This window comes from Adelges cooleyi, unplaced genomic scaffold, assembly GCF_023614345.1.
Source record: "Adelges cooleyi isolate 19-005CV unplaced genomic scaffold, UGA_ACOO_1.1 ACOO_flye_CR_arks_rails_tigmint_CR_PRNA_574, whole genome shotgun sequence".
Lineage (NCBI taxonomy): Eukaryota > Metazoa > Arthropoda > Insecta > Hemiptera > Adelgidae > Adelges > Adelges cooleyi.
In genome coordinates, this window is record NW_026096268.1 from 12,569,591 (window position 1) to 12,583,454 (window position 13,864).

The following is a 13,864-nucleotide window of genomic DNA, read 5'->3' on the forward strand; positions in this document are numbered from 1 at the left end:
TGCATACAAACACAAGTGTGTATTTTTATATATATACATGTATATAATTCCAATAGACCGCCAAAAAATTCTACTACTGGTATTACCCTTTGCCCGGTCAAATGCGTTTTCAAATGGAACTATATCTATACATAATGTAAATACAGCAGCCAATGTTTACTGCAATAATAATTGTACGGTCACGGATTTATTATTATGTGTTTTGTGTACCGGACAACAATGGTCATCGTTTTTGGCTACTGGATTTTGACTGACATTTTATTATTATTAAAAAAAAAAAATAGATGGAAAATATTTTATAGAATACCTTTGTATAGCTTACCTTAGGCATATATTTATTTGTTATTGCCTTTATGCGGCCGACTGACTTATGATTTATGAATGTGCGCGTACGTTGATGGGCTGCGAAGATCATCCTTTTGTGTAGACGGTGGCTGTGCACGCTGTACAAAAAATATATCCGACCAAGTTAATTTATAAGGAACAAAATAATATGTGTCGACCCAAATGGATTTATCGCCCGCGAGAACCACAGTAAAACGTGCACTTGTCTGTTTAACAATTAATATTTTCTTATAGGCTATGGGAGTATCCTACAGAAATAGGAAAAAGTATCAATATTGATATACTACTATCAAACTATTAATACATGATTTCGTTACAAATGTAACTTACAAACACATCCAAATGTATCTAAGCGTAGTTTTATAGTTGGCCGAAGTGTTGTCGTTGGATGACTCTTCACTCGAATCTTAATGCTCAGTTTTAATTTAGTATTATTTTTATTGATTTTATTTAATTTTCTTTTATACTTGTACTTGTACTTGTATAGTTTTTCTGAATACAAATTTTTAAAAAAATGTTGTAGTTGTTGAGACCCTAGTGAATTAATTTTTCATGTGCACTTTTTTAAAATTTTTCCTTTCACTTTAAAATACAACTTATCTTCACTACTAATTAGATATTTTTAAGCTTTTATAATTGTTAACTAATAACTAAAAGACTTTTTGTTACAAAAGTTTGGAAAAACTGAGTTTGTGACTTTTGTCGGTTATGAGCATGCTAAATTAATGATCCGTTAATTGTCGATACGATCTGTTGCAACGTTTTAACAAGTCAATATTTGAAATTGAAAACATTTTCGAGGGGTTTTCTGATTTAAAGAGTGAAGCATTGAACATTTTCAATTGTTACCTTGCCTTAATATCAATGACGTAGATACTATTTGTAACCTATAACACTATGATCAAGAAAACAAAATACAAATTACCATCAAACAGATACAAAAATAAAATACATCATTGTAAAATTAATACTTTTCTTAACTAGGAATCGAAACTAAGAGTACTCGATTATTAATGTGAAAATAAACCGAGAGACTACCTATACCTTGTCATATTGTTTTATTTGTAGTTTACTTGAAATTTATCTGTCCTACACGATATTAGAAATCGGTAAAATATATTATAACATAACATCACTTCATAGTTTGCGATAAAAAGTTAATTAAACAGCATTTTTCTCAATTTGTCAAATATTGACTAATGTTTTAATTGTATTTTATTATTTCTTTAGTCGCATTTTTACCTCTTGGTAAATACCGGTTTACGTCTACACTTATGTCAATAAATACGGCGTTAAAACACAAAAAAATACCATCAAATACAAATTGTAAACTCTCAACTAGTTATATGTAAAAAACTGTGATTCAAAAACATGTTGTTTTTCGTAAGAACGTTTTTCAAATTCATATCCATACTAGATTATTGTTATTGTTTTATTCGATACAATATTATCCGTGTAAAAATCAGATGTTATTCCATTACCACTTTGGGTAGTTTAGATGAAAAAAATATCCAAGTAAACTAGTCGGTCATATGTTTCTATTACGTTTTAGTTAAAAAAAATTCGTTCGAAAATGGCAAACATAAGTTTGTGGTTGGTGACAACTATAATGGTTATAGTCGGATCGACGAATGGAGACAACTATGATGGATTTACTAGAGAGGAGTTGTTACATCAATGTCAATACGTCCGGCTTTTCAGCAGAGGCAAGTTCGAACGTTTAGAGTACACCGACGGTCAACTTGAACAAATTGGCACCAACGATGTATACATACGTGCTAAGACCATAACCCGGGAACTCGAGTGCAATTATCTGTATAACATGTTAGTTTTTCTGCGTTTGATTTCTCCGGATGATTACGCCGACGAAGAGTTATTCAATAAGGTTGATGGTATTTGCGCAAAATGGGATCAAAAAATGTTAAAAGCAAAAGTGTCTGTAAATTTCAGTAATGTTAAAAAATGTCAAGTTAAACATTGGCTTTTTTATTTCTACATAAAGAAGATTGAACTGCACGTCCAGGGTGATAAATCTAAAGAATTAAATTCCGACATAAGGAACCTCCATGGTACTTTACATGAGAGTGTACAAGATGATATGAATAGACATTGCCAGACGCATATTCAGTTTGTTTCCTACACGAAAGATTTGGAAATGGCTGAACGAAATCCAGAAGCGACTTTACAAATGCTTACCCAGATTTGTACGGATTTGCACAAATTTAAAAACGACGTAGACTATTTCGAAGGTTTTGAAGATTATGATTTAGACCGGTTATGTATGACAACTGTGATTGAGAACACGGCAGTAATGAACACGCTAATTACAGGTTTTGGCGGATTACAAAATGGTAAAAAAATTGTGAAATTCCTTACAGATAAAGTAAAATTGGTTAAAAATCCGTTGACGTCGTTGCGCCAATTCGTTCTTTCTATTCAAAACGTTCACTTAGTTTTTTTCAAAATAGTAAAAACAATCATGTTACGGATAGCTTGGACATTTTTCAAGAACCTGAAGCCTTTCCAAAAAAAGCAAACGAAAGAACTAGCATTAACTTTGCAAGGACATATAAATAGATTAGCCCATGTCCTGAATCTAAATAAAAATGATTATTTCATAGGAATTATCGATCTACTACGTTCTTGCCAAGTAAAATACTGGACTTGTTTGGCTACTGCAAAGTTCCGGATTATCAACTTACTGAAAATATTCGAAGAATATGAATTTTTAGAAGACGCTGGGAACCACGAAAAAGAAACTTTAAGAAACATTATTATTCAATCTTCTGCCCTTGAAAGCGTTGCTAAAAATAATTCCATTGAAAGTATTGAAACCAATGAACACACAGTTGGCCGAGCGCAAGAGAGCGTTTTGTGTGCAAAAGTATTTGTTGACTATTTAGGTAAAATATTAACTGGTGTAAATATCAATGTTATACATATGTTTGACGAATTTTCTGTCAATAGTTTGTCATAAAAATTTAATAAATAAATGTATTTCTTCTTTAATTGTTAATAATCATTTAACATTTTTGACCATCAATCAAGCAGCTAAAATAGTATAATATAAGAATAGATACAAAATAAGTTCAGCAATAATTACATTATTAATTATTATATCTAAACAGCTTTATTGTAGAAAATTCATTTTTCTAAAGATCAAACAATTTTTATTAGATTTACTACCTATCTAATAAATAGTTAAGGACAATTTTTATATTACATACATACTTATTTTAAAAATTTACATTATTTAACAATCAATTTGCATGTGCAATGGCAGAGTTTAGAATAGATGGACCTAAGTAAGTAGTCTAAAAAGTGTTTACCGAAATCGTTATTCGTGTAACAAGAAATTATGTCAAACGCTCTAGTTCGCTCTAGATCCTATGGAATCATGTAAAATGACCAATTGTTTGGACAAAGATTAATTTACATTTTGTTAAGAGGGTTTTTTTTTACCGTCAAACGTGATAATAACGGCGACTGTTAATGGACATTTTAGGCGACAAAGATTTCTCGCTATATTAGTTGATACCTTAACAAATTTTTTGAAAAAATTAGATTTCAAAATAATTTTCCTATTTTTTATCATTTTTCCCACTCACAAACCATATAATTTGTATTTGAATGTAATAAAACCATGCAACCGCTCCTTTAAGGAACAGGGTAGCTTTCACGCGACAAAATTCCCCCGAAAATTGTTCTTTTCATTTTAATGGGATATTTTATTGTGTGAAAAAATTTAACGGCAATATATCCTTACGGCGGCGGTCAGCTTGTTTTATTAATTATATTTTTTTCAGTCGGTTGGAAAATGAGTAAACCTATTTTTTAGGCGAAAAATACTTATAAAACCGAGCAAAGCTAACGTTTGTATGTCGGCGGTAAAAATTTGATTTCATATGTTGATTTATTGAAAACTACTAAGGCCACGTTTCCTTCTAATATTTGTAGTAGCTGATATTTGCAATAGCGTCATAAAAATATAGCAGTATTATTATTTGAAACTGTTAACAAAATAATTTAAAGGCTTTTGAAATTATTTTTTTGATAAGGTACATTTTTTTACAAAAATATTTTACAGCAAGGAAATCTGTGTTTATTATAATTGAAGTATATTGGTTTGTGTAAAATGAAATAATTCCGACGTCGTTTGTTTCATTCAGCTTACTAATAAGGGGGATTTAGGTATTGAAAGACACATTATTATACTGAAGGGCTTTTCATGACGTGTTTATACATTTCATTATGCCTATTGGCTATTTTAATGATCTATTTTTTGGTTTTATAGAGGATTTATACCATCAACTTCCCCCATCCCTATATGTACACCACTGTATCTGATAACATTCTATCGTAGTAGAGTTCAATCAACGAAATTGGAAAAAATTTGATTGTTTTGTTAGATAAGTTAATTTAATGTCTGCTAAGATTGTGCTGCCAACTTTATGAAGGTCATAACACCACATCATAGTTTGCGATAAAGATTCAATTAAACAGCATTTTCCCGAATTTGTTGAGTACATACTAGAGGTCCCTATTACACGTGTATTCGATTACACGTGAAACACGTGTAATTATAAATACACGTGTATTCAAAAAAAAAATATTTTTGTTATTAATTTTAGTTTTACGTTTAATATCACGTCTATTTAATAATACAAACTCAAACACAATTATAATTGTGTAAATACGCTAACTCAAACTAAAATTTTTGACAAAATAATATTTTTTTAATACACGTGTATGTTAATTACACGAGTTTCGTGTACACGTGTATTTAAAATACACGTTTAAAATCACAGGCACTAGTATATACCGTTATGGCTGTATAAGTAAACCGCTGGTCAAACAAAAGTTTAGTAATATTTTAATTGTATTTTATTATTTCTTCAGTCATGTGTTTGCTTATTGGTAAACATCGGTTCACTTCTACACTTATGTCAATAAATACGGCGTTAAAACATAAACATTTGGTATTAAACACAAACTTTACACTAGGTACCTACATTTTTTAAGTAAAAATCTGTTACTAAAAATATTATATTTTTGTATAAGCGATTTTCAATGCAAATATGTACTAGATTTTTGTTGTTTTTTTGAAAGACAGTTGTTATTCCATTGTCGCTTTTGTTACTTAGATAAAAACAATTTCCAAGTAAAGTAGTCGGTCATATTTTTTATATACGTTTCAGTTTAAAAAAAAAAAAAAAAGTCATTCGAAAATGGCATACATCAGTTTGTGGATGGCGACAATTGTAATGGTTATAGTCGGGTCGACGAATGGAGACAACTATGATGGATTTACTAGAGAGGAGTTGTTACGTCAATGTCAATACGTCCGCCTTTTCAACAGAGGCAAGTTTGAACGCGAAGACGACAACGACGGTAAACTCGAACAATTAATTCTCATCCACGATATAAACACACGTGCCAAGTCCATTACCTGGGAACTCGATTGCAATTATCTGTATAACATGTTAGTTTTTCTGCGTTTGATTTCTCCGGATGATTACGCCGAAGAATATTTATTCAATAAGGTTGATGGTATTTGCGCAAAATGGGATCAAAAAATGTTAATAGCCAAAATGAATGTGAATTTCTGCAAGTCTAAAAGATATCCAGTTAAACATTGGCTATTGTATTTCTACATAAAGAAGGTGGAATTACACGTCAAGGGTGACAAAACTGAAGCCTTAAATCCCGACGTTATGAAGCTTCATGGTATTTTACATGAGAGTGTACAAGATGATTTGAAAAGAAATTGCCAGACGCATCATCAGTTCGATTCATACACGAAAGATTTGGAAACTGCTGAACGAAGTCTGGATGCGACATTACAACTGTTTACCCAGGTTTGTACTGATTTGGACAAATTTAAAAACGACGTAGACTATTTCGAAGGTTTTGAAGATTATGATTTAGACCGGTTATGTATGACGGCTGTGATTGACAACACGGCAGTTATGAACACGCTAATTACAGGTTTCGTGGGCTTAGAAAATGAAAATGAAATTGTGAAAATATTGTCGGACAAAGTGAAAACGGTTAAAAATCCGACGACGTCGTTGCGCCAATTCGTTGTTTCGATTCAAAACGTTCACTTAATTTTTTTCAAAATAGTAAAAACAATCATGCTACGGATAGTTTTGGCATTTATCAAGAACTTACATTCATTGAGCAAAAAGCGGAGGACCAATTTAGCATTAACTTTGCAAGGACATATGAATAGATTAGTCTATGTCCTGAATCTAAATAAAAATGATGATTTTATACGAATTATCAATATACTAAGTTCTTGGCAAGTAAAATACTCGATTCGTTTGATTATTGCTAAGTCCCAGATTATCAATTTGCTGACAAAATACGACGAATGTGAATTTTTAAAAGGCGTGTTGAACCACAAAAAAGAATCCTTGAGAAACATTATTATTCAATCTCCTGCCCTTGAAAACATCGCTAAACAAAACGCCATTGAAATTGTTACCGATAAACACACAGTAGGCCTAGCGCAAGACAGCGTTTTGTGCGCAAAAGTATTTGTTGACTATTTAGGAATAATATTAACTGGTGTAAATATCAATGTTATACAGCAATTTGATGAATTTGAGTACGATATTTTTTATGCCAATGATTTGTTTATAAAATTTAATAAATAAATTGATTTCTTATTTAATTTTTAATATTTATTGTAAATTGTTGACCATCAATGAAGCAGCTAAAATAGTATAATATTAGAATACATGCAACACACATTCAGCAATAATTACTTTATCAATTATTATATTTAAATATTGTATTGTATAAATATCATTTTCCAAATTCAAACAATTTTGATTAGGGAGAATCAAAATAAATTCATATACATAAAACTAAATTAAAATATAAAAATATTTTAATAAAAATACCCCGATAAGCATAGATTGTGGCGAGGTAAATGAATTACTATTGACAAATTCAAATTTTAAAATCAAAAACTTTCACAATAGGTATTATATAAGTAAACTTATAGAAAACGTAATATACAAGTATCAATTTTTACTTTAAACTTTATGAAAAATAGTTAAGGACAATTTATTATATTATAGAAGTACTTTGCATTTAACAAAAAATGTTTTATTTGTAATGGTTGAGTTAAAAATAGATGAACCTAAGCAGTTAGTTTACTGATATCTTTTTTTGTGTACCAAGGACTTATGTTAAACGTTCTGTGAAAGATCTTAAATGCATTACTCAAAGGCTCGGTATGTTTATGTCTTAGCGCAAATTGCAATCAATAATTAAACCCAAGTACTTAACCCTAGTTAACTTGTTATTTTTTAGCAACTACAACACCTAGAAATTTCGTCATTACAAGTATGGATTTTAATATCATAAATAGGTATAAAAACGGATAAAAACTTCATTGGTTCCAAATTAATATTAGTTTTCGCTTTTAACAATATTGTCTGCTCCAATTTTTTCCAATTCACTAGAACCATCGAATGCATATAATACCATGTAATAATATAATAACAGTGACATTGAGGTCTTTGCAAATATAATGCCAACGTATGAATTGTTAGTACCTTCGGCGTTCCAGAAAGCCCAATTTTTTCAAGATAAATACTTTTCTCGATTTCGTATCGAGTACAAACATAAATGACTTTAAATAAATACACTCATTTTTTTCATGTTATATAACAATAAGTATGATAATAGTAAACGTTTTTTTTTTCTAACATTATAAGATAAATATTTTATGTTAATAACAAACAATAACACTCATGACCCGTAAACGCTCTATGTGTAGCATTGCGATTGTGTAAATCATAATAATTCTATATTTTTTTTTTGTTACTTAATATGACTAAATAATAAAATATACAAATCGACGGAACGTTTTACCTAAGCTATAAAAAGTCAACAATGGTTACGACCGTGAATTGAAAGTGTCCGTACTGCGCCTGAAAAGATGAATAACAAATAATTAGTGAAGCAAACGCCTTTATAATAATGTATGATTTGTTTGTGAAACAGATTATTAATAAATAATTAATTAATAAACTAAATGAGAAGTAGAGGTTAAACATGGTTAACTCGTGGTTCCCATAATCACTTTAACTATTACATTGGAACTGAAAGTAATTGCTTAAAATAATTGAATTAAGGATGTTCGAAAAAAAAATTCCTACGTGCTAGATCTTGTACTTTGAGTCTTATTAAAAAGTTATTTGTGTACAACATTAAAAGTCTGCACATTACACGAGACACTGTTTATTTTTTCAGAAAGATAAACTCAATTACCGAATTTCGTTTCGAAGCTCGGCTGTACTAGACGCTAACTTCCGGCTCATTTGAATTTCCCAATTCTTTTTCTGTTTTATCCTGCTAATTTTCTTTTCTTCATCTTCGATTTCTTTTTTAATAGAACACAAACGCTGACGTTCCAGCTCTTTTAATCTGAAAGGAAACCGATTACATAAAACAATAATTTTTAATTGACAAAATTGACTAATATTTTTACTCGATAAGTGTTCAGAAGCGATTTATTTACGAAAAACTAAAAATGTTTTTTCCTTTGGTATAGATTTAGTAAGGTTATAATTCTCATTATAGAGGCTAAGGTGTTATTTTTTTTATTTACCAATAATTACTATAGGTATAGCATAGTCATTGTTAATCCATCCGTTATTGCATACATCTTTAAATGTAAATAAAACTAAATAATATGTACATTATTTATTCAAATCCATCACTTCATATTATGCAGTCGTTTTGTTTTTGTCTTGTAGGCAAAACTCCCAAGTCAATGCATTGTTTAAAACTAAGTGGGAATCAAACGGCGTCATCGAATTGGGTCATATTAAACTATGTTTTAATTTTATTATCGAATGCCATAACGTTGCGGGCCGCGACGTCTTCGGGTTTCTTAAAAACGATAATTAAATATTTAAATTTTCAACTACGTTTTACTTCCATAATATCAATAATTGAATAATATGCAAGACAGTAGACCATAATAGTCATCATCTAGATTTGGACAACTCAGGTATGTTCAATTCGATAAAGGCGCGTGTCTAAAATAATTACATTGCCTTTGTTTATTTACATTCAAACTTGTCATTACAATGCGAAGCTAAAGTTCTGAGATCTGAAATGTCACCCATTTCCTATTAGAAAATATTGGACGGTTTTTCGAATATAGCATTCGAAAATATAGGTGTAATAAATATCTACAACATTATTAATATAAGGCTAGCACAGTAAGGTCAAAATTTGTCTCAATAATCTAAGCGTAAAAATGAAATAATTTGGAATTTTAGAAAAACAGTATCATCATCCAAATACCTTTGCATTTTAGCAGAATGTTCTAAAGCTCTGCGTTTATTTTCTATTTCGGCCCTGAGTCTCTTGCTGTCTGTATACAAAGCTGCGTTCTCTTTTGCTCTTCTCAGTTGTTCGTATTGCATCAGCATTACACGGTCTTGCCATCTTTGCATACCGTCTTCCAATTCTCTGGCCACCCTGTGCACTTGACCCATATGCTGCTCTCTCTGCAAACTAAATAGAGAAAATAATCTAAGTTGAAATAAACAAGCTACACATGCCTTCTAAAAATGCCAATCAAATGTTGTATGTTTTACCCCTTAATAAATAACCACACTATGGGAAGTCACACGGGTCTAAAAAGTGATTGATAAAATTTAGTTAAATTATAGTACAATTATATACAACAAGCGATAATGCATTTAACAAAAAAAGAGTTCAAACGTCAAGTAATTATTTTTACCTAAATAGTATGTTTTTAACGGTAGGCAACCTTTAACCTGCGAGTAAGACATAAGTCTTAATAAAACCGTTCGTTTACTTATTACGCAATACCCCATTAGTGTTATAAATTATAATATTGTCGATAAATCAAATAATGATGATATAATGTTAATAAATCAATATAGACTAAAGATAACTACACCGTTAAAATAAAATGTTCAGTTTTGAAGCTTCAAAGCAACTGAATAATGAAGCTAGTAGTAACAACTAAAAATTAAATCAATATTGAAATAATAATTGTAGTAAAAGGCTCAGTAATAATAAGTCTTAAAAAATTAGATATATCTTATTAAATATTATATAATTTCAAAGATATTGTTTTCATTGTAATGTTTGAACATACTAATTTTCTAAGCAAAGAAACATATTAGTTAGGTACCCTGTGTCTCGCTATAGTGCAATTCTATATAATTTTTGAATTTATCAAGCGTGTAAGATAATAATATTAACTTTAATATATTTCAAGCCTTAAAGTTCAAGCGAGTATATAGAAGTTGTTTATACTTCTCAATACACTTGCACACCATTAATAAATGAACATTGTGAGAAATCACAGGTAAAAATATTTTCTAAGTTGGGAATGTCGACTTATTTTTGATAAGTGCCTTTAGGTACCTTTTGTTGGCCAGCTCTCTCATTCGAGTGGCCATTCTGTCCAGATGATTCTGAAAAGCTCTACGCTCTTTTGCTTGACACTCATCGAACTTGCGGCGAATGGCATTGTCGTGGCGCGCCTGCATTCGTTCCAATTGCATGGCGTGCCTCAGCTGTTCCATTCTGTTGAGCGTCATGACTTTCTGCAATAACCGAGCACAATTTCCAAAAATAATGCAGAGACATAATTTGAGATTCGTTTTTTTTTTTTATTACAAAGTGTGCATTTACTTCTTGTGTCATTTGAAGCGATTGGTTTCTAGTTTCATTGGCGTTTTCCTGCTTCAGCCTACTCAAGTCGTGCAATTCTTTTTTGCGCGCTAATGTGTTCATTTGTTCGCAAAACAAGTTATCGTTGACCATTTCGAGTTTTCTGGCTTGCGTGTCCCGTTTCATTGAATTTTCAAACTCCTGAAATAATAATCAAAGTACAAACGCGCAGAATTATGTTAAACTTTTTAAAACTGAAATTCAGAGTTGTCATCTGTTCCGAATTAGTTGCTATAGTAAGCTCAGTTAGTCTGACAAAATTATATTTCACTCGTCACAGCTTCTTCGGTTACTCCATTTTTTCACACAACAACTGATCCCAAAAACTTAAACATTACTCGCTCAAACAATTTCATCTCCTTCATATCACTCTCTTACTATAATCTATGTACTATATTATGTTTAGGTCTGCTTATTCTCAAACAGTTTTTCTATAAAAATAAATGAATGCCCCCGTCTGGTTTTTAGCCGAAAGCTTCATTTAAATATTGAACCCATCGTTATAATCTATTGAAAATATCCATGCAACAGTATTTTCGAATTTCAATGCGTACCTTGCGTTCCAAAATTTGTCGCTTGAGTTCAGAGACTTTTTCGTCTCTGACCCGGATCTGCTCTTCTAACCGTCTCTGGCTATTCTCGAATGCTTGGCGAAGTTCCTCTAACCGCACTTGGTTCACCCCGTTCTCGACGTTGCGCTTGGCCGTCATGAAATCTTGCCATTTCTGTTTTTGTTCCGCCGTCAATCGTTTCTCTTCTTCGCGCATCTGTTCCCAAAACAAATTTACCCGTTGCGAAAGAGCTTCGCACTGTTGCTGTTCGTCGCGTTTCCGTCGCATACTCTCCAAAATCTTTTTGTCTTGGTCCGGTATATGAGAGTCGCTAACGTCCACCAAACTCCTATCGAATCGATAAAAAACTGAATAAATAGTTTCCCCAAAAGTGGGCAACTACTCATTGAGGCAATGTCTAATTGAGCGGGGCATTTAGCCAACCGACACCCCTACGAGGTGTTCGACGGCGACGAAGAAGAGAATTAAAGCTACATTTTTATGTGAATTGCAAATACAAATAAAAAATCTTTACAAGTCCATACAATACCGAGAGGAAGCATTATTAGTGTTCGGTCTTGTTCGTTTCTTCATTGGCTTATGATTGTCAACAGTCTTGTGATCGGGCGGATCGTATCGCTCCATGATCGCGATTCTGTCGACTTTTTTGCACAACTCTTTCAAGTTCATGAGGTCGCTAACGCTTTTAGACTTCCTACACCGCCTTTGAGGTTTTCTCGTGGTGGACTTTACGGTTCTGTAATACGATAACAGCAATTATTTGCATGGCGGTCGCCGTTAAAAATACAAAATCATATAGGTAACAAATGCATGTACTTCTGGTCCTCGTTCAATTTGTTCTGTATAGACTTCGTACGTCGCATATTGGAAGCGATGTTGTTTCGATAGAACCCCATGGCTTTTCTGGAGCATGACTTCTTTTTCTTCTTGCGCCCGTTTATACTCAAACTAATATCGCTATTTACAAATTTATTTCTCTCTTGTCGACACGCTTCTAGTTTTTCTGCAAACATATCATACAATCACCAAAGGCTCAAAATCCGACCAAAAACAGTGAATTATGAGTCCGTAGACCAAATATCTTAAGAGGTTTTTTATTAATTGTGTCTGCATAATAATCCGTTTAAACGCTTTTAAGTATATAAAACCCGTATCGTTTTTATATGCTAATATTAAACAACGTAAAAATAATCAAACATTTTTCGTTTTATTTTAAAAAAGAATACCTATCTCTGGTTAAATTGCCGAAATTGATCATAAGAAATGTATAACATTTTATCTTTAATACTACAGTATGCAGAAGTTTATGTTTTGAAAACAGGTAAACACCCCCCCCCCCTTTTGGAAGTTTCCTTATTTCGAACAACACAACTTATATTTCCGTTTTTTGAGCAAATAAACACACAAGTACCGCGGGCGCTTAAGTGTATCATAAAGCCCAAGCTGGCCTGACCTAATCATATTGGGCGATCTAGCTGCCCCGCAATTTCACCCCAGCGAATTTGTTTCTTTTGTGAGCCAGAAGACTCGCCGATCGAGATATAACTCGAGAATATTCTGAAGATACCGCGTAAAGACCATCTTCCTCGGTCCCCTCCGGCTAAATCATCTTATCGACCCTCCACTACACTTCTTGCCCACCGAAAATTCCCAATACCGGTCGACAGCGGTTAACAACCGTCTCAACCGTGGACTAGTGGCCGATATGGTATACATATACTATATTATATTACCTTGTCTGATCTTCTCGTGTTCCTTGTACACCGGATAGGCCAGCTCGATCGAAACCCCTAAGTCTCCGGCGACGTCCGCGGCGCTCTTGTACAACAACTCATTTGGCTGCGAAAACGAAACGGTCGGGTGTTATCGCGGGTGTTTGGCGGCAATAGAAGCCCCCCCCCCCCGGGTGCTGCTGCGGGACGAAAGAACAATAATAAACCACACTTGCCTTTATCCTGGCCTTTCGGCACGCCAACAGCGACCGGGGGCTGGTCAACACGTACGGGCTCCAACGACCGTACGCGTCAAAGTTGTTCAAGTCCAACACATCCGAAGACGTGGATTCCGTCACACTGCTACCCATTTTCTTCGTTGTGCATATGATACTTTGATGCCTATTTATTATTACACGCCTACCCGCCGCTCCGTTATTGTGCGGCGATGCACATATAACGGAATCGGCGCGCCCGCCTCTGTCCCTTTCATCA

The 13,864-nt window shown here is 32.7% G+C and overlaps 1 protein-coding gene across 2 annotated transcripts; it reads right to left on the reverse strand.

Moving 5' to 3' along the window:
* Nucleotides 1-357: 357 nt before the first annotated feature.
* On the reverse strand, nt 358-13,800 carry LOC126842919 (coiled-coil domain-containing protein 177-like). Of its 2 annotated transcripts, XM_050580146.1 has the most exons (10): nt 13,606-13,800; nt 13,391-13,496; nt 12,474-12,660; nt 12,187-12,393; nt 11,640-11,985; nt 11,047-11,226; nt 10,777-10,958; nt 9,679-9,891; nt 8,635-8,790; nt 7,505-8,294 (listed from the first exon to the last, which is right to left on the reverse strand). In XM_050580146.1, the coding sequence occupies exons 1-10, from the start codon at nt 13,738-13,740 to the stop codon at nt 8,261-8,263; spliced, it is 1,746 nt and encodes a 581-aa protein (XP_050436103.1). In that variant the 5' UTR covers nt 13,741-13,800; the 3' UTR covers nt 7,505-8,260. The 2 variants fall into 2 exon arrangements, with proteins under 2 accessions (XP_050436102.1, XP_050436103.1); XM_050580145.1 differs by lacking the exons at nt 13,391-13,496; nt 13,606-13,800 and adding an exon at nt 358-443 and having other exon boundaries at nt 8,236-8,294; nt 12,474-12,654.
* Between the last annotated feature and the right edge of the window lie 64 nt (nt 13,801-13,864).

Coding starts and splice junctions, on each gene's coding strand:
- LOC126842919 (XM_050580146.1), bottom strand. CDS start 13,740: ATGGGTAGCAGTGTGACGGAATCCACGTCTTCGGATGTGTTGGACTTG. Junction 11,986..12,186: donor ACTAATAATGCTTCCTCTCG/GTATTGTATGGA, acceptor TCGATTCGATAG/GAGTTTGGTGGACGTTAGCG. Junction 8,791..9,678: donor CATTCTGCTAAAATGCAAAG/GTATTTGGATGA, acceptor GTTTCCTTTCAG/ATTAAAAGAGCTGGAACGTC.